The sequence below is a fragment of the Nomascus leucogenys genome, unplaced genomic scaffold, assembly GCF_006542625.1.
Source record: "Nomascus leucogenys isolate Asia unplaced genomic scaffold, Asia_NLE_v1 Super-Scaffold_258, whole genome shotgun sequence".
Lineage (NCBI taxonomy): Eukaryota > Metazoa > Chordata > Mammalia > Primates > Hylobatidae > Nomascus > Nomascus leucogenys.
The window spans coordinates 4,779,030-4,800,616 of NW_022095769.1; the positions used below are offsets into that span (position 1 = coordinate 4,779,030).

At 42.7% G+C, this 21,587-nt stretch overlaps 1 protein-coding gene across 1 annotated transcript in view; it reads left to right on the plus strand.

Moving 5' to 3' along the window:
* The first annotated feature begins 1,095 nt into the window (after positions 1 to 1,095).
* Positions 1,096 to 21,587, plus strand: part of AATF (apoptosis antagonizing transcription factor) — a 112,196-nt gene continuing 91,704 nt past the window's right edge. The window contains exons 1-4 of the mRNA XM_003278386.3: positions 1,096 to 1,431; positions 2,430 to 2,621; positions 5,136 to 5,546; positions 6,021 to 6,158. Coding sequence (XP_003278434.1) covers positions 1,341 to 1,431; positions 2,430 to 2,621; positions 5,136 to 5,546; positions 6,021 to 6,158 — 832 coding nt within the window. The 5' untranslated portion in view covers positions 1,096 to 1,340. The remainder of the gene's footprint in view (positions 1,432 to 2,429; positions 2,622 to 5,135; positions 5,547 to 6,020; positions 6,159 to 21,587) is intronic.

The window sequence follows — 21,587 nt, forward strand, 5'->3', positions numbered from 1 at the left end:
CCTCTCTTCCCTTGGTTTCCATGGGAGACAGTAGAGAGCTGAGGTTCCCCATTTGTTCAGCTGTGGGATCCAACTGGCCCAGGCTGTACCCAAGGGGCACTGCCACAGTGCACCACTAACATCTCTTTTCTGGATCCTTTTGAGGCAGATTCTGTTTAGAGGGTTCTAGGTTTCTACAGGCAACCTCCAACAGATACCATAAGAATAGACCACTTTGTAGTCACACTTATCATCCCTTATTGCAGTTTCTGTTTACATGTTTGTCTACCTTCCTAGGCTGATCACCGTGGGGAGAGAATCCAACTTACTTATCTTGTATCTTATCTAGCAGTGCCTGCCACATAGTGGGCAGTCAGGGAATGCTTGATGAAGGAAAGAGGATGTAAAGCGATTGTGTCTTTCCGTGTGCCGGGTGCAACTACATTTATACTATTAAGTCTTTATATTTTGAGTCTGCCCCTCTAACAGTAGACCTGTATTTTTCTGCATTTGTGCACCTGCTTAAGGTGTCTGAGCATGCCCTCATCTCCGAACAGCAAAGATAATCAATACTGAGGGGTATGCAGTGGAGAAATCCACACCCTACCCCCTTTTCCTTGCTCAGGCAAGGATACTTAGAGACGCTACAGAAACTATCTTTAGCCACAGCGATTCCTAAGTATTCCCATTAAGAAAGACGCCAGCAGTCCGCCGCACACTTACACGTGCATATCCCTGACATAGGATTCCCAAATCCTGGCCGCTGAAGGGCGGGAGGCGTGTGCCTGACCTCAGACTACTCTAAATTGCGAAATGCCAAACCTGTTTTGGGTCCCAGTCTTTGAGTGCCCGAGTGCGCACCCGCGATTTGAGCAGCTTAAGCTTTATTTACTCCCTCCTCCTTCCCAAATCAGCCACCGTGGGCCACGGCTACGCTACGCTTTATTCCTAAGCGAATCTCGCACAAATCTCGAGGTATATTTTGTACAAGGGGACACTGGCCGCGCACATCGCAATCCCCTCAGCGACAGAAGCGGTCACGTGCCTTGGCGCGCTTCCGCACCGCCCCCTCCCGCGCAAGCGCACGGGCACACGCGCCCTCACGGCTCCAATCCCTTCAACCTTCTGCGCGCTTCCGCCTTCATCCTAGCAACGCCCGCAGTGACGCGCAGGCCCCGCCCCCTCCCGCGCGCCTCCCGGAAGTTGCGGGTCCCGAGCTGTGGGGTGGCCTCCGCGCGGTCTCTGGCGGAGTCGGGGAATCAGATCAAGGCGAGAGGACCCGGCAGGGAGGGACCTTCGGGGCCGGGGGTTGGGCTGCACATTTACGTGCACGAAGCGGAGTGGACCGGGAGCTGGTGACGATGGCGGGGCCGCAGCCCCTGTCGCTGCAACTGGAACAGTTGTTGAACCCGCGACCGAGCGAGGCGGACCCCGAAGCGGACCCCGAGGAAGGTGAGACCGGACTGGGGCAGGCCACGTGCGGAGCGGTGGGCCAGGCCCTGTGGGGCCCGGGGGCGGCGTGGGAGGGGCGTGCGCGAGGCCGCCGGGCCTGCGCTCCTTCACTTGGCTCAAAGGAACGTCGCCTCCCGCGAGGGTGGTCCCGGGCTCGGGAGGAGGGCTTCGGCTTGTTTTCACACGCACTCGGAACTTGGTGCTCGGCCGGATGGGTGGAACAGATCGAGGGCTCAGGCCGAGAGGAGCTGGTCTTCAGGTTTACTTGCTCCAGGCCTGTTGGAAGGAGCCAGAGAGTCTGCTAGCAAGTTGGAAGTTAGCTTTGAGGATGCCCTTTCTGGTATTGCGTTAGAAAGGGGGAGAAGAAAGTCGCATGTTTTTAACTCTGGTTACCCTTAAAAACTAAGTTGGAGACTGATGGAAGGATTTTCTGGTGCTGTTTAAGCCTCTTGAAGTCTCAAGACACTTGTTCAGTGGCTGACAACTGAGACTCCTGTTCTGTAAGCTGATGTTCAGAGTCTAGCTGGGAGTAATCCTGCTTTAGACTTGAGTGAGAAGTGTGAGAAGGGGATAGTAAGGAGGGATAAATGCGTGTGCTGAACCGTATCTTAGGAAGATCAGTTGAAGAAACCCGGGGCTGTTTAGCCAGAATAAGCAAAGAAAACTCCCCAAAGAATGGGACAGAGTGAGGGGAGAACGTGATGGCTGATTTAAGACATTGGAGCGACTGTCACACATTGAAGAGGAATTCAACTAGTTTGATAGGATCCAAGTCATAGAAATAGATCCCACTAGTAGATGCCGGGAGTCAACTTTCTGTTTAGAAACAGCAATAAGACAGTGTTCTACTTTGGGAGAGAATGACTTTCCTATTCCTGGAAGTTGGTGGGGATTTCGTAAAGGACGTTCAAGTATGAGATAAATGGGTCGACCAGGGTTCCCGTTAAAGTTTCTGCTAACCTGGAGATTCTGTTTACTTTTCCCTCTTCCCCCAACAGCCACTGCTGCCAGGGTGATTGACAGGTTTGATGAAGGGGAAGATGGGGAAGGTGATTTCCTAGCAGTGGGTAGCATTAGAAAACTGGCATCAGCCTCCCTGTTGGAAACAGACAAAAGGTATTGCGGCAAAACCACCTCTAGAAAAGCATGGAATGAAGACCACTGGGAGCAGACTCTGCCAGGATCGTCTGGTGAGTAGACATTTTTGAATGGAACTTTTCTCTTCCCTAATTTTTTTAGGGTTAAAGTCCTCCCGTCACCCCCCATGATCTCTGCAAGAGTAGTCTGCGGATCCTTTTTTTTTTTGAGACGGAGTTTCGCTCTTGTTGCCCAGGCTGGAGTGCGATGGTGCCATCTCGGCTCACCGCAACCTCCACCTCTGGGGTTCAAGCGAGTCTCCTGCCTCAGCCTCCCGAGTAGCTGGGAATACAGGCATGCACCACCACGCCCGGCTAATTTTGTATTTTTAGTAGAGACGGGATTTGTTCATGTTGGTCAGGCATCCCTATCTGTTATCTTAGGAGAGACCATTGATTTGGTATTAGAAAGGGTCTTAGAGGTTACTTCATTTCACTTCATAAGGAATCTAAAGCCCAGAGTTACTAAGTTGCTATACTCCTTATGTTCTGACTAATGGCTCACCCTACAATGGAGTGACAGAGAAGGCAGTGCATTTTGGCTACTGGAGAGGGTTATGAGCTGAAAAATCATTGTGTCTGATGAGCATGTTACCCTTGAATTGTGACCCCAGACCTTTGGTTTTCCAGGACTTGCATTGAAGCACTGTGTGATATTAGTTATTTATGAAACTCATTTTTTGCCATTCTAAAAAATCACATAATCCTTCTCTTCCCTGCAAAAGAGTTAGGAGTCTGTGCGCTTATAGTTTTAAAGAATTGTAAGTTTCTCAGAGTGGAAGAAGGGGCTAGATATGGTGATTATTGGGAGAATGTCATTTGTTTTCCTTTAGAAAGGTCAGTGGTATCATGTTGAGAATCCACAGATAATATAAAAGGAGCTATCATTTAGGTTATGATATCTATGATTTAGTTCTTGATGTAGTTCTGGGAGCTCCTGATAAGCTCATTTCATATTCTTTGCCTAGAGACTGATAAAGGGACCAATCATGAGACAAATATGATAATATTTATTGAGTTCTTACCATGCATCAGGCACTGAGTTTAGCTCTATAATTCAAGTTCTAAGAGCCTGGGACACAGTAAGTCCTCAAAAAAAATATTATAAAATTACCTGGAATTAGACAGATTTTTATAAAAAATTATCACCATTATCACTACATGTGTCACCTAATTTAATCCTCCCAATTGCCCAGGAAGTTGTTATTACTACTTAGCACCATTTTACAGATAAGGAAATTGAGGGGCAAATTGGTTACGTAAGTTTGCTCAAGGTCATATAGTTAGTAAGCAGGAGAAACACGATTCAAATGAAGGCTGTCTGACTCCAAGATGTACACTCTAGTAAACTCTGTATGAATGTTTCTTAATCTGAGAAATGGCATACATTCAAAGAATTTAAATAATTTCTGTTTACTGTTTTGACACTTAGTTTTTGTATTTATATTTTTGGCAGCTTGGTGTCTTAAGTTTATATATACCTCTTTCAAGAAGCGCTGAAGACCTGTCATGCTTTCCTAAAATCTTATTTTATTGAAGAAAGTTTTTGGAAACTGGTCCCTCTATCTTAGAATCATACTTGAAACACATGGGGCTTTTATGTTCTACTGTGGAACAGATTGGATAAACTGTAAAAACCTCTAAATATCAGATGATACTCTAAGCATAAGTCAAACAAAGAGCCTTAACTAGCACTCTGTCTACTATAGGATCAAGTTCAGAGTCCTCATGAAAGACGAGACCCTTCCTGATGTGGTCCCTGAGCAACTTTCTAGTCTCATCTCCCATCACTTCCTTGTGCATCCTGCACTCCCGTGCAGCTTCCTGTTTTTCTTCCGCCTTCATTGTCTATGAGCTGTTGCCTTATGCTTCATAAGAAAATTGTAATGTCTCCTTCTCCACATGAAACCATCCCCCACCTTTCCAGGAGAGTTAGGTGGTTCCATCTCCATATGCTGTGTACTAATGACGTAATATAATTATTGGCATGCATATCTACCACTCCCACCAGACCATGAACTCCTCCCAGCAGGTATTACATTCTATTTGCCTTTCCTTAGTCCCTGGCTCATAATGAGTGCTTAATAAGTATTTAGTAAATAGGGCACACGGATGTGATAGATTGTACATTTTTTCAGATCAGGTTTAGGAAAACTGGTAATTCTCTAACACCAGTTGAAATCTTACTGTTCTTCAAGGGCCAGACCAAATGCTAGCTCTTCCTTAGAGCTTAGCTTAAATTTACTTGCCCCACAGTTAAAATTTCTCACTCTTCTGGGTTATTGAAATTTTGTCAAAGCACTTCTGATTCTTCCTTGAGTTGTAATTTTGTGAGTCTGTCTTTCCCACTAGCTCCTTTTGTTAGGGTAGGACCCATGTTCTATTCATCTTTGCTTCTCCCTTAGCATTTTGGAGATTGTAGATGTGTAATAAATATATTGTTGAATTGAGTACAGTAAGATATTTTCCCCCCGATGCCACAGTGCTTTAGTTGAAATGAATTCTATGGCTTGGTATTTTCTCCAGGTAACACCCATTTTTCTCTTTCTTCCCCCTCTTCTTGTTTAGACGAGGAAATATCTGATGAGGAAGGGTCTGGAGATGAAGATTCAGAGGTACTGGGTCTGGAGGAGTCTGATGAGGATGACCGGGGTGCTGCTGAGGAACAGGAGTGTGGTGATCACAGGGAGAGCAAGAAGAGCAGAAGCCACTCTGCAAAAACACTGGGCTTCAGTGTCCAGAGCATCACTGACTTTGAGAAGTTTACCGAGGGAATGGATGGCCTTGGGAGCAGTGAGGAGGAGGAAGACGAAGAGAGTGGCATGGAAGAAGGGGATGACGCGGAAGACTCCCAAGGCGAGAGTGAGGAAGACAGGGCTGGCGATAGAAACAGTGAGGATGATAATGTGGTGATGACCTTCTCCAGTGTCAAAGTTTCTGAGGAAGTGGAGAAAGGAAGAGCCGTGAAGAACCAGATAGGTTTGTACATGGTTTTGCTGATTGCCTGTTTTTCAAAGTACCTGCATTTGGTCTACTTTTCATGTGTTTGTTTTTGGCTATTCTCTATCTCCTGTGTCCTTTCAATTAGTTTGTGACATGCCCCACTTACCCAGAGGCCTAAAGCCCTATTCCTGTATGCTTAGCCAGCCATTTCTGCACTGATCTGCTTAGCTGGTTCTGCTCTGGTACTTCCTGCAACTGGGGAAGATTGAAGAGAAGAGTGTTTTCTCCTCTCCTTGGGTTTTAGCGTTCCCACTCTGCTGTAGCAAATACTTGCTTCATGGATACTGAATTTATTTTCTATAATAGAGAATATTTGTTTCCATGGCATAAAAACTGCTAAAGCTGTGGTGCTTAGAGACTGGCATGGTTTCCTGTTCTTCCCCGCCCCTGCCACCTCACCCCCAGAATGTTTTATTATCGAGGAATGGGATTCTCTTTTCTTCTTTTCAGCACTGTGGGACCAGCTCTTAGAAGGAAGGATCAAACTACAGAAAGCTCTGTTGACCACCAACCAGCTTCCTCAACCAGATGTTTTCCCATTGTTTAAGGACAAAGGTGGCCCAGAATTTTCCAGCGCCCTAAAAAATAGTAAGAATACTTATGTCCTGTTGGGATACTTAGAACCACTTTGTCAAATGAAGACAGCTTTGATTGAAGTGGACTGGGAGCTTGAGCCATGTTTATTGTGCTTTCTTGTCATCTGCCCTTGCTCTCCCCTCCCCATCCCCGTTGGCTTTCCGAGTTGCTTTTTTTTTTTTTTTTTGAGACAGTCTCACTCTGTTGCTCAGTCGCAAGTACAGTGGCGCGATCACAGCTTACTGCAGCCTCGTCCTCCTGGGCTCAAACAATCCTCCCACCTCAGTGATCCTCCCACCTTAGCCTCCTGAGTAGCAGGGACCACAAGCATGCACCACCCTGCCTGTAGAGAGGGATATTTTGTAGAGACAGGGTCTCACTGTGTTGTCCAGGCTGGTCTCAAACTCCTGGCCTCAAGCAATCCTCCCACCTTTGCTTCCCAAAGTGCTGGGTTTACAGATGTGACCTACTGAGCCTGGCCCTGAGTTAATTCTTTAAAGCTCAGGGGACGCTGGTTGAAAACCCACTGATGTAGAAAGGGAGAAAAAGAATGTCTAACTCAGCTCATTAAACTTAGTTGTATCATATGTTTAAAAGATGCTTCCTATGTTTGAGAGGTTTTTAGAACAATGTGCTAAGATGATCTTATGTATATCTTTCTTTGAGTGGCATAGAGTGAGGAAAGATGATATGCCGAGGGAGGAACACATTTTAGAGGAGAATTACTGAGCTATAAAGAATTCTAGAAGAGGAAAAGGAATTGAGAGACTATTTGGTTCCCAATGTCTTCATTTTACACGAGAGAATTGAGGCCCAGAATGACTTGCCCAAAGTTGCAGAGCTTATTTGTGTATGGCGGAGATGAGGCTCCAACTTTTCTACCTTATGATGTAGGAATCTTCCCTCTCACACTGCCTCCTGTGTGCTGCTTGCCTGTGTGCCCAGTGGCACTGAAGGACTGGGGCAGAGGGAGATTTAGGGTGAGTGTGCTGTGTTTGGGATCTGTATATATCTATATCTAGATACTCAGAGTCCTCATGAAAGAGATATCTATATCTGTATAGATCTATAGAGGTATCTATAGATATCTGTATAGATCTATAGAGGTATCTATAGATATCTATATAGATTTATGTCTCTATATATATATATATTTGGGAGGCCTTGGCCTCCCAAAGTGTTGGGATTACAGGCATGAGCCTCTGCGCTCACCTGGGATCAATATGTCTTACTTGCATGCTGAGACTTCATGTTTTCATTTGCTCTTTAAAACTTATTTTTTTAGTATCATGGAGTTAGAGTTGGAAGGGACCTGAGGAGGATATCTAATTTGGCATCTGCCTGTAGGTAGAACCGCCTTAAGCCATTCAAGATCAATGTATAGGATTTCCCGGGTAGGGAGTTCAGTGAACGTTTCTTGTAGGTAAATACCTGATGTAATTAGGAATGGCTTCCTAGAGTCCAGTTTTTGGGTTTTGTGTCCTACCACACTTGAAGTCTGCTTCTTCCCCTGTGGGAAGTCTGGGCAGTCCTTCCAGGAACCTTATGTGGCCTGTGCGGGTGAGGTGGGCCGTTTATATCCCCGCCCCTGTCTTCATCTCCTTTCTCTCTCAAATAGATGACAGATTGATGGTTTTCAAGTTTTTTGAGATTTTTGGAGCACTTCTCTGCTATTTTTAGTGCCCTAGTACCCTAATTCCTGGTATGCCTTTGGAATGAGACTTAGACTGCTCTAGATTAAATGTTTTAAATGTTTCACGATAAGGCCTTTTTTCATTTTGTTACTCATTATTCTTTTTGCTTGAGCCTTTTTCATTTTAAAAAATTAATCTTTAAATATAGATATTTTAGGGGTTAGTCAGTGTCCAGTATTATGGACATATTCTTGGATACCATTTAATTTCTTTTTGTTATGAGACAGGGTCTTGCTCTGTTGCCCAGGCTGGAGTGCAGTAGCGTGATCATAGCTCATTGCAGCTTCGAACTCTTGGGTTCAAGTGATCTTCCCACCTCAGCCTCCTGAGTAGCTGGTACCATGGTGGCATGAGCCACCATGCCTGACTAATTTTTTCTTTTTTTATAGAAATAGGGTCTCACTATGTTGACCAGGCTGGTCTCAAAACTCCTGGTTTCAAATGATCCTTCCTTGTCAGCCTCCCCAAAGTGCTGGGATTAGAGGTGTGAGCCACCATACCCAACCCATTTAGTGTCTTTAATCACTGCAGTGTTATTTAACTTTCATTTTGTTCTGATCTTTTTACTCTTTTTTGTACTTAACCAATTGCCTTTACCTCATTGATGAACCTCAATTAATCTAACAGCATCTATTAATCTGACAGGGTGGGTTGTGGTGGAGGAGGGAGAAGAAAGGAAGTTTGGTATCACGTGTTCTAACATGGGAGGGTAGGGAGTTTTCAAATAATGAGAATTTCTGTGCATTTGAAGAGTAGCTAATTTTTCTTGTGGCAATATGACATAATATGTTGTATACTCCCCTGTCTTGATAAACAGACTTTAAGAAAAAATTATTGGCGGGGTGCAGTGGCTCACACCTGTAATGCCAGCACTTTGGGAGGCCGAGATGGGCTGATTACCTGAGGTCAGGAGTTCGAGACCAGCTTGGCCAACGTGGTGAAACCCCGTCTCTACTAAAAATACAAAAATTAGCCAAGTGTGGTGGTGGGCGCCTGTAATCTCAGCTACTTGGGAGGCTGAGGCAGGAGAATTGCTTAAACCTGGGAGGCAGAGGCTGCAGTGAGCCAAGATTGTGCCATTGCACTCCAGCCTGGGCAACAAGAGCGAAACTCCGTCTCAAAAAAAAAAAAAGTTCTTGGCCGGACACCGTGGCTCCCGCTTATAATCCCAGCGCTTTGGGAGGCCGAGGCAGGCGGATCACTTTAGGTCAGGAGTTTGAGACCAGCCTAGCCAACGTGGTGAAATCCCATCTTTAATAAAAATACAAATTTTTTTTTTTTTTTTGAGACGGAGTTTCGCTCTGTCGCCCAGGCTGGAGTGCAGTGGCGCGATCTCGGCTCACTGCAAGCTCCGCCTCCAGGGTTCACGCCATCTCCTGCCTCAGCCTCCTGAGTAGCTGGGACTACAGGCGCCCGCCACTACGCCCTGCTAATTTTTTTTGTATTTTTAGTAGAGACGGGGTTTCACCGTGTTAGCCAGGATGGGCTCGATCTCCTGACCTTGTGATCCGCCCGTCTCTGCCTCCCAAAGTGCTGGGATTACAGTCGTGAGCCACTGCGCCCTGCCAATAAAAATACAAATATTAGCCAGGTATGGTGGTGCACACTTGTAGTCCCAGCTACTTGGGAGGTTGAGGCAGGAGAATCGCTTGAACCCGGGAGGCAAAGTTATAGTGAGCTGAGATCGTGCCAGCGCACTCTAGCCTGAGCGACAAGAGCGAAACTGTCCCCCCCAAAAAAAAGAAAGAGAGAGAAAATTCTTGGGCACATTACTCTGGATGACCAATTTATACTGTGCTATATAGCTGGTGTGGAACATAGGCCGAATTTGTACCAACCCCAGAACAAACACTGGAACTTACTGTCTTTAATTAAATCTCTTTTCAATTTGCTTGGTCTTACAGAGTAGTTAAAGTCAGACCAGCTTGGTTTAGATTTCATCTCAGCAATGGATTAGCCATGTGACCTTGGGCAAGTTACTTAACTTCACAGTAAAATGGGGATAATATGGTTGCGAGGATTAAAGGACATAATCAATAGAAAGCATTAGCACAGTGTCTGGCACACATCTCACCATGAATGTTAGGTACTAGTATTATCTTTTTCTGCCCAAAGAGGCATTTGGCAGTGTTTGACCATGTGAGCAATCACTCAATAGTTATCGGTGTAACTGAGCATCACTAGTCTTCAGTGTTTTTTACTTTTTTATTAGTATTTGGATTCTTTATATAATTTAAATTAACTAATTGTTCTGGAAAGTGTTATAGTTTACTAATACTTACAATGCAGTGTTGGCCTCTTATGACACTATGGAAAGATGGCTACAGATTTCCTTATTGCCATACCCAGCTACTACCTCCTTGAAGCATTTAACTTTTCCTTGAAATACTTTTCTTTGGTTTGGTGACACTATCTGTGCTGTTTGGGTTCTCCTACCTTTCTGATCTCTTCTCTGGTTCCTTTTGTATCCTCTCAATGTAAATTTCATTCCATTTAGAACCCTGTCCTCAGGTTGTGTTTTCTCAATATAGTCTCTCCTTGGCACTGTCACTTACTGTGATAACCCTAACTATTGCCTCTAAAATAACAGACCTCCAGCTGTATCCTAGCCCCAGTAAACTCCTGAGTACCGTGCCTTTGTAGCTTCAGCACCCTAAACTCTACTTTTCAGAAACTAAATGAATATCTCCTTCCTGTCCACATGCCACCCCAAACACGTGAACTTAGTCCCCAGTCACCTTGGTGTTACATGTTGGTAATTTAAACTTGAACTGTGGAAGTGATTTCAAAGACATCGTCTGATATTTTAGTGGCTGCATAAGTGGTAAGTCATGGAATAATCTTAACAAAATTAAGGGATTTTCTGTGCACAAAACCATTTCTCTGAAAGAGTTTGCTTTTTCTCTCTTTCTTTTTTCTTTTTTTTGAGACGGAGTCTGTCTCTGTCACCCAGGCTGGAGTGCAGTGGTGCGATCTCGACTCACTGCAACTTCTGCCTCCCAGGTTCAAACAATTCTCCTGTCTCTGCCTCCTGAGTAGCTGGGACTACAGGTGCATGCCACCACACCCAGCTAATTTTTGTAATTTTTTTTAGTAGAGATGGGGTTTCACCGTATTTGCCAGGCTGGTCCTAAACTCCTGATGTCGTGATCCACCCACCTTGGCCTCCCAAAGTGCTGGGATTACAGGTATGAGCCACCGCGCCTGGCCTTCTCTCTTTTAGAATTTTCTACTGTATTAGGAAATACGTCTTTTATGTTGGTGGCAATCATATGTAAGGAAGAAGGGAAGTTACTTAAGGAAATCTCACCATGAGTTATTTAAAACTTTTCATTATGGGATATATCAAACTTATATAAAAGTAGAAAAATAGCACAGTGAACCCCCACATGCCTTCACCAGCTTAAGCAATAATCAATTCATGGTCAATCTTATTTCATCTGTAGCTATACCAACTCTGCTCACCTTCTGGATTATTTTGAAGCAAATAATACACATCCTGTCATCAGTAAAATTTTCAGCATGTATGTTCAAAAGATAAGGATTTAAAAAAATTATACCATAATCCCACGTAAAGAACATTAACAGTAATTTCTTAATAAGTATAACTGGCCTGGTGTGGTGGCTCATGCCTGTAATCCTAGCACTTTGGGAGGCCAAGACAGGTGGATCACCTGAGGTCAGGAGTTCGAGGCCAACCTGACCAACATTGTGAAACCCCGTCTGTACTGAAAATACAAAAAATTAGCTGGGTGTGGTGGTGAGCACCTGTAATCCACCTATTCGGGAGGCTGAACAGGAGAATCTCTTAAACTTGGGAGGTGGAGGTCGCAGTGAGGTGAGATCGCGTCACTGCACTCCAGCCCGGGCAACAAGAGCAAAACTCCGTCTCAAAAAAAAACAAACATACAGACTGGGTGTGGTGGCTCACCCAGCACTTCGGGAGGCCAAGGTGGGTGGATCACCCGAGGTCCGGAGTTCAAGACCAGCCTGGCCAACATAATGAAACCCCATCTCTACAAAAATACAAAAATTAGCCAGCCGTGATGGTGGGTTCCTGTAATCCCATCTACTCAGGAGGCTGAGGTGGGAGAATCGCTTGAACCCAGGAGGCAGAGGTTACAGTGAGCAGAGATCATGCCATTGCACTCCAGCCTGGGTGACAGAGGGAGAGTCTGTCTCAAGAAAACAAACAAACCAACAAACAAAAGACATGACTGATTTGGATGGGTGGGAAAATTGTGAGTACATGTCTTTTTTGTTTTTTTTCTTTTCTTTAAGGCGAAAGGTCCTAGAGAGTATTTCTGTAACAGGTACTCTGCTGTCTTTTTCAGAGTTTGCTCTATAGTTTTAAATGAAGTGATTAAAGGAAAGCTAAACTTCAGTCATAGTAAGTTGACCTTTTAGTGCAATGCATGTTATTAATGTATTTAATGAGATGCATTACAAACTGCAGTGAGCACCATGTTTCATTACAGGTCTAAAATGCGGTATCATTAGAGACCTTTAATAGAAACAATGGTTGACATTTTGATATTTCCTGTAAGCAAAACATCCAAGAACACAGTATAATGTAATATAAATACAGAGGAAGTATTAAGATTTTTTACTTTACTAAGAGTATGAAAACAAATTTCACTATTAATAAATTATATTTTGTTTGCACCCTGTTATCTTCCCACTTCGTACTTACACTCTCATATCTTTGTGGTCCTTCCCCAAAAGCCCCAATTATTTTGACTTGACTAGACTAAAATTTTCTTTTTTTCCCGAGATGGAGTCTTGCTCTGTCGCCTAGGCTGGAGTGCAGTGGTGCGACCTTGGCTCACTGCAACCTCCGCCTCCCGGGTTTAAGTGAGTCTCCTGCCTCAGCCTCCGGAGTAGCAGGGAGTACAGGCATGCTGCACCATGCCCAGCTAATTTTTGTATTTTTAGTAGAGACGGGGTTTTACCATATTGGCCAGGCTGGTCTTGAACTCCTGACCTCAAGATCCGCCTGCCTCGGCCTCCCAAAGTGCTGGGATTACAGGCATGAGCCACCGCACGCGGCTAGACTAAAATTTTTAATGGTAATTTGTCCTCAGCAATAATAGATACCTTAAATAATAATGTTTTAAATTTTGCGTTAAGCTGTGGGCAATCATGGAGTCTTGATAATGTTTTGTTTTTAAAGTTTTACTTATTTTTAAGTAGGCAGTACATTCACATGGTTCAAAATTCAAAAATACTAAAGACTGTATACAGTGATAATCCTGTATCCCTGCCGCCCAGTACCCTGTCCCACAGGCAACCAATTTTATCACTGAAATCCCCCCCTTTTAAATTACTTAGTTGCCTTAGGTGACAAATCCATAAACACTTGTTTCAGAGTTCTCTCAATTAACACTTTATGGGTTCATGGCAAAGTTCTCACAATGTTCTGTAGAACCTTGAAATATTTTTAATTACTTGGGATGGGTTTAAGTATTGCTTGGGATAAAGGCAGTTGCAACCCCCTCTAATTATAACATTGTGTAGGCTTAAGGACCCTTATTGCTGCAGACTTCATCTAGCCAAGATGATGTAAGATTGATCTTTTTGCTTCAGCTGATGGCTATCATTTTTTAAAATAGCTTCAGTGTTCTAATTATAAAAGTATGTCATGCTTATTTCAAAGATCGGAAAATACATAGAAGCATAAAGAAGAAAATAAGGATTAGCTGTAATCCTACTGCCCAGAGATAACCATAGTTGTCATTTTGATGAATATCCTTCCAGACCTTTTTGCGTGCACACACACACACACCACACACTTTTTAAAACAAAAAATGGAATCATATAAATATGTACTATTTTCAAGCTTATTTTTCCTACTTAATATTTCATGTCAGTATATTTAGATGTGCATCAGCATTTTTAGGAGTTAAAGTATTCCTTTTTATAGATTTACTGCAATTTAGTTAACCAATCTGTATTGATGGGTGCTTAGGTTTATTCTAGCTTTCCACTTGTATAAAACATACTTTAATAAACATCCTTGTACATACATATTTGTGCAGTTTGTCTAAAAATAGCACTGTCCAGTAGAAATATAATGCAAGCCGCATGTAATTTAAAATTTTTTAATAACCACATTTTTAAAAAGAAACAGGTAAAATTAATTTTAGACATATTTAACCCAATATATCAAAGATATTGTAATTTCAATATGTGATCAATATAAAAATCTTAATGAGATATTTTACATTCCTTTTTTCATGTTAAGTCTTTGAAATCCAGAGTGTATTCTATAATCACAGTTCATCTCAATTGGTACTAGACACATTTTGAGTGCTTAGTAGCCACGTGTAGCTAGTGGATACTGTATCGTATTGCCCAGATCTATATTCCCTGGAGATGTAGTTGCTGGGACAAAGGACTTGTACATTGATTTTTGTTGTTGTTGTTGTTGTTGTTGTTGTTTTTGGAGGCAGAGTTTTCACTCTTGTTGCCCAGGCTGGAGTGCAATGGCAGGATCTCGGCTCACTGCAACCTCTGCCCCCCAGGTTTAAGCGATTCTCCTGCCTCAGCCTCCTGAGTAGCTGGGATTACAGGCATCCGCCACCACACCTGGCTAATTTTTGTATTTTTGGTAGAGACCGGGTTTCTCTATGTTGGCCAGGCTGGTTTTGAACTCCTGACCTCAGGTAATCTGCCTGCCTCAGCCTCCCAAAGTGCTGGGATTACAGGCGTGAGCCACGGTGCTGGGCCTTGTACATTGTTTTTTTAAAAAGGCTTTTGGAATATATTGCCTAACTAGCCCCTGGAAGAATTGTAATAATTTAAATTCTCATCTGTAACGGTTGTTTTCCTACACTCCTGCCTCCACTAGGTATTATTGATCTTCTTTTTGCTAAACTGTAGGTGGGAAATGAAGGCAATCATTTCTTGATAAATTTCTGTTTGATATTTACATAATACCTGTTAGCATTGAAATAACATATGCCATGTTTTATCTATTTATTAGAGAGTGAGTTCTGTGTAGGAAGATTTTTTGTCCCTTTTGAGCTACTACTTTGTCCAACTTAGTTAATTAGGCATTTATATAATGTAGAGAGTAAAGCTGGATCACAGAGCAAGAACTTTTCCAAAGTCACCAAGTAGTGGAATGAGGAGGGGAGTGTCAGATTCTTATGCACTGATTCTACCTACCCTGAGAGTATACGCCCTAAATGGGTCACAGACCCATGGGAGCTAAGGGCAGCTTGAAAACTACTGATAACAATCTAGCTAGAAAATGCATTTCACTGTTTTGGGGTTGGGTTTCTTAGGAGTGAGAGTTGTCTTCAGCACCAGAAACAATTTTTTTTTTCTTTGACTGCTCCATAGACAGAGCAGGGCTATCCCGTAGGCAGAGTGGCCCAGAGTAGCTCAGAAAAATAATTTTTAATAGTAATGAGTTAGATAAGAAAGTAGCCCTGACTTGGAGTAGCCAGTAGCTGCATAGTAGGATCACTGTGTCACTATATTCATGGTGAAGTTGTACATATCATTGCACGATGGAACCTCTTTATATGTACATTTCATTAACTCAAACATAACTATATGTGCCTGGCCAAAAGAAAAAGAGGGAGAGGCTGGGCACGGTGGCTTATGCCTGTAATCCCAGTACTTTGGGAGGCCGAGGCAGGCGAATCACCTGAGGTCAGGAGTTTGAGACCAGTTCAACATGGTGAAATCCCCTATTAAAAATACAAAAAATGAGCCGGGAGTGGTGGCGGACACTTGTAATCCCAGCTATTCGGGAGGCTGAGGCAGGAGAATCGCTTGAACCCAGGAGGTGGAGATTGCAGTGAGCCAAGATCGCACCATTGCACTCCAGCCTGACAAGAGCAAAACTCCGTCTCAAACAAAACAAAACAAAACAAAAACCAAGGAGAGAGTAACTGTTTATATAGTGTCAATAATTCTGTCTGCCACTTTATTCAGTGAGCGTAGGGTATGCATGAGATGGCAGGTGGATTCTTTTATTGCCTTGGTTATTTTTTGTTCTTGGGTACCTCTTTAGTGAGCATCGATCAACAGAATATCAATCTAGTGCTTAAAGTTACAGCATGCAGTCTTTGTACAGGACGGTCCCTAAATGGAATCATCTGTGTTTAATTGACAAAGTGCTGTATGGGCTAATGTTCGAGGGGAAAGACTGGCTGTGTTGAACTTACTGAAAGATAGCACAATGCCATACATTATGTACAATATAAGGGATTTTCTAAGTGGTTTTGTCAAAACTTGGTTTTTTGCTTTATGCTCAGACTTTAGAACCCAACTGCTGCATAAGATGATACTCTATTGTTTATGTCTTAAAACCTGGTCTTAAATTGTTTTTTTTTAAATCACACAGGAATAAGATAAATATACAGAAGCCTTCAGGAAGACAGTACTCCTTTGACTGACATTCAGTCTCATTTTATTTGTTTTACTTCTGTAATTTTAGATAATATGTTTATATCTCTGTCTTGATTTATTTATTCTCTGATATGAAAGGTGAGACTGCTGCTAACGGAAGTAAGATGGGGATTGAGAACTGACTTATCTAGCAACGTGGTGGGCATCCTTGACCTTGATGAAGTTTGGCAGGCTGGTAGGCTTACAGGCTTGACCGGAATGGGTTTAAGAGAGAATGGAGTGGCTGGGCACAGTGGCTCACGCCTGTAACCCTAGCACTTTGGGAGGCCAAGATGGGCAGATCACTTGAGCCCAGGAGTTCAGGACCAGCCTGGGCAACACAGTGAGACCATGTCTCAATTTTTAAAAATTAATTTTAAAAAAGAAACAAAAAAAGAGAATGAGGAAAATGAAATAGTAAAGTATAGGCAACTCTTTGAAGGGTTATTGCTTTAAGGGGGAGCAGAGAAATGGGGCATTAGATGATGAAGGATGTGGTCAAGAGAGGGGTGTTTTGCTTTTTTTTTTTTTTTAAGGTGAAATACCAGCATGTTTGTATGTTGATAGGAGTGACCCAGAAGAGAGGGGGAAATTGATGATGCAGGAGAGAGGGACATCTGTTGTCACAGTGTCCTATAGTGGGTGAGTGGGGATGGAGTGGAGATGGGCCAGTGCACAGGAGTGCCTTAGATAGCAATGTGGACCATCTCATAGTGGTGGGTGCCTGTAATCCTAGCTACTCAGGAGGCTGAGGCGGGAAAATTGCTTGAACCCAGAAGGCGGAGGTTGCGGTGGGCCAAGATCGCGCCACCGCACTCCAGCCCGGGTGAAAGAGCAAGACTGTCTTTAAAACAAAACAAAACAAAAAACCCAATAAACTGCATTTACAGTATAATTACCATGTAAATAAGGTAGACTACTAGGACAGGGAAGAATTGGAAAATTGTGTTTTCTTCCCTGTTTTTTCAGTCATGGCTCCTAGGCCACTCAAAGGAGAATGTTCCTAGTTTAGTTCAAGTTTTTAGTTGCTCTCCATTCCTGCTTAAAATCGTCCTATTTTCAGTTTGCTTCCTATTAATTTATTTTTTCCCTTTTGCCCCCCCCACCCCACCGTAGCTCAGTTTTATCATCTCAATCCTTTTTTTTCCTAAACTTTACATCATGCCATCTCTTGTGTTAAATTTTCCATTTCGAGCTGGTTGTTCTCTAGGAGTAGTGCACAGCTGTGCTCTTGGGCCTTTCATTGCTCTTCTGGGGAGAGCTACCGCTTTCGGGTTTTCAGGCTCTCTTTTGTTATCTCAGTTTACTCTGTCAGTTTGCTGCCAAACATGCATCCAGAGTAAGTTATCTGAGTTCTTGTAGGTTTGAAAATACTGTGCCCTCATTCCTCATTGATATATTCTTGTTTGATTGGGTAGACCTTTCTAGATTGAAAATTACTTTCCCTCAGAATTAGAAAGTATTGCCTGTTACTGGTTTCCTCTTGCTACTGTAACAAATTACCGCAAGCTTGGTGACTTAACAGCACACATTGATTATCATATCGTTCTGGAGGTCACAAGTCCTAAAATCAAGGTGTCAGCAGAGCTTTGTTCCTGGAGGCTCTAGGGGAGAAATCTGTTTGCTTGCCTTTTCCAGCTTTTATAGGTGGCCACATTCTTTGCTCATGGTCCTCTTCCATCTTTAAAACCAGCAATTCCATCTCTCCAACCTCTCCTTTCCTGACTCTGACCGTATTGCCTTCCTCTTATAAGGACCCTTGAGATCACAGTGGACCACCTGGCTTATCCAGGATAATCTCAAGATCCTTAATTATATCTGCAAAGTCCTTTTGACTTTTTGATATGTTACTGACAAAGCCACATTCACATGTTCTGGGGTTTAGGATGTAGATATCTTTGGGGGACCATTATTCAGCCTACTATGTGCCTTATTGTCTTCTACCGTCCCAGTGTTTTCCAGTGACAAGGTATGAATCTCATTCCTTTGTAGATGACTTATTTTTGGCCTCTGGACATGTTTGGGATCTTCTCTTGATTATTTTTTCTTGTATTTTTATTTTTTATTGAGAGAGGGCCTTCATCTCTTGCCCAGGCTGGAGTATGGTGGTGCAATCATGGCTCACTGCAGCCTCGAACTCCTGGGCTCAAGTGACCCTCCCACTTCAGCCTCCCAAGTAGCTGGGCCTCAGGTGCATGCCACCACGTCCAGCTAATTTTTTTCTTTTTTCTTTTTTGTAGAGATGGGGTCTTGCAGTGTTCCCCAGGCTGTTTTTATTCTTGATTTTCTGAAATTGCCTGAAGAGATGTCTAAGTATGGGTCATTTTTTATTTATTATGCCAAACATTTACCTTAGTAAGTATGAAGACTGGGGTCCTTCAGTTTTGGGAAAATCTTTTCTAATATTTCTTAATAATTTTCTTCCTTCCATTTTCTCTGTTCTCTTAGATTTTAAGCGTGAATTAGCGTTGTGTCTCTTATGTGTTATTTAACATTTTCCATCTTTTTGTGATTTTACCATATTTATGTTCTGAAAGATTTTTGAAGCTGATTTCCAGATTTTTTTTAAAAAATCAATTTTTTAAGTTGTTATTTTTAAGCTGCTGAGTTCATATTTTATTTTATATTATTTTATTAAGACAGGGTCTTGCTGTGTTGCCCAGGCTGGAGTGTAGTGATGTGATCATAACTCACTGCAGCCTCAAACTCCTGGGCTCAAGTGATGCCCCTGCCTCAGCCTCCCAAGTAGCTGGGACTACAGGTGTGTGCCACTGTGCCTGGCTAATTTAAAAAAAATTTTTAGTAGAGATGAGGTCTCATTATGTTGCCCAAGCTGGTCTTGAGCTCCTGGGCTCAAGTGATCCTCCCGCCTCAGCCTCCCAAAATGCTGGGATTACAGGTGTGAACCGCCATGCCCACCCTAAAGTTTTCATTTTAAATCATATTTTTAATCTTTAAGGGGTCTTTTGATTCCTGAGTGTTCCTTTTCTATATAATTAATAAGAGTATATTATGTACATTTAAAGTTTTTGTTGTTGTTGTTGTAAAGTCATTTTAATTCCTGGAATTGTTCGTGTCTCAACCAGATTTTTTGTTTATCTTGGACATTTTCCTTTCTTGGTAGGGGAGGGGAGGAGGTAGAGATGGGGTTGCCCACCATGTTGCCCAGGCTGATCTCAAACTCCTGGCCTCAAGTGATCCTCCTGCCCTGGCCTCCCAAAGTGCTGGGATTACAGGCATGAGCCACTGTGCGCTCCTTTTAAAATTTGTATCCAATACCTATATACAATTTAAAGAGTCAGATAATTCTAGGAAGCTTGTTATGAAAACCAGTAGTCTGCTGCTTGGGTGTATCACTTCTGTGCCATAACCCTTTCTCCTGAAGCAACAATTATATTTTAAGTTATTTTGTTGTATCTTTTTTTGTTTTTTGTTTTGAATCCATGGATTTCTCTAATTAATATGGTTTGTTTCTACTTGACTTCTCAGTTTTAGGCATTACCTGTTGACTCCCCTTTATAAAAATGAAGATTTAGCTCTTATTCCTACTGTACTCATGCATACTTTCTGGTTATGTTATTAATTTATCCCTTTGTGGTTATATTGTAGTTTGGTTAGATCAGTGTTCAGTATTTACATTATTATGTCTGTAAACACTTTTCACAGCTGAGCCGTGTAATAAATATACTATGATTATTTTCCTTTCCCACACATTGTTTTGTTTTCTAGAGTTAATTGTTACATTTTTTATTTGAGTTTTCTGTGTAGTAATTCAAGCCCAAACTTTTCTCCAGTTAGCTAAATCTCTTCTCAAGTCTTAAGTTGCATCAAATATTGTGCCAGTTGATGTTCCTTAAGTCTCTCCCAGAGCTTTTCGACCTGCTCTCATCTGGCCTGTTCACCTTCTCAGGTGTCCAGCTGTCATGCTGGGATCTGCCTTCACCATCATCCTGGGGGTTACCTTAGCGTCTTGCTTCTGTGGATCTCCTATTCCAGAGTCTTTCTTGGCTACTTCCAGTTTTTGTTGCACATCCTCTCATAGCTTGCTGAGAAGGGGTGTGTGGGAGGTAAATTTTTTTAGACTTCAGTTGTCTGAAAATACCTTTATTCTGTCATCACGACTGATTGATCGTTTGTATATAGAATTCTATAGAATGTTACATTGTATTTCAGCTTCTAAAGTTGCAATTGCTAAGTCAGAAGCTGTTCTGATTCCAGATCTTGCCTTTTTTTTTCCTTTTTGGAAACTACAGACTTTTCTTTGTCCACAGAATTCTGAAATTTCATAATGATGCACCGTGGCGTAGATCTGTTTTTGTCTGTTGTCTGGAGCACTTGGAGGGCCTTATCAATCTAGAAATTCATTTTTTTTTTTTTTTTTTTTTTTGAGACAGAGTCTTGCTCTGTCGCCCAGGCTGGAGTGCAGTGGCGCAATCTCAGCTCACTGCAAGCTCCGCCTCCCGGGTTCACGCCATTCTCCTGCCTCAGCCTCTCCGAGTAGCTGGGACTACAGGCGCCCGCCACCATGCCCGGCTAATTTTTTGTATTTTTAGTAGAGACAGGGTTTCACCATGGTCTCGATCTCCTGACCTCGTGATCCGCCCGCCTCGGCCTCCCAAAGTGCTGGGATTACAAGCGTGAGCCACCGCGCCCGGCCTCAATCTAGAAATTCATATCTTTCAGTCCTGAAAAATCCTTTTGAAATTATTTTGTTTTTTACTTTCTCCCCTGTGTTTCCTTTCTCTCTGTCCTCTCTCTTTCTGGAAGGCCTATTATTTGGCATCAGACTGTTTCTGTGATTCTTTTCTTTTCAATTTTTCATCCCTCCCTCTCTCTTCTAAGACATTTCCGCAGCTTTATTTTCAGTACTTTCTATTGAGTTTTTAAAATTTTCTTCTATTTTTTCTTTTTTCTTTTTCTTTCTTTCTTTCTTTTCTTTTTTTTTTTTTTTTTTTTGAGATAGGCTCTCACTTTGTCACCCAGGCTTGATCTTGATCTTGGCTCACTGTGGCCTTGGCCTCCTGGGCTCAAGCAATCCACGTGCATCAGCCCCACAAGTAGCTGGGACTACAGGTGCACGCCACCATGCCTGGCTAATTCTTTGTAGTTTTTGTAGAGATGAGGTTTTGCTGTGTTGGCCAGGCTTGTCTTGAATTCCTGAGCTCAGGTGATCTACCTGCCTTGGCTTCCCAAAGCACTGGGATTATAGGCATAAGCTACCGTGCATGGCCTCTTCTATCATATTTTCATTTTATTTTATTTATTATTTGGGTTTTTTTCTTTTTTTGAGAGAAGGTCCCATTCTGTCACCTAGACTGGAGTACAGTGGTGTGATCATAGCTCA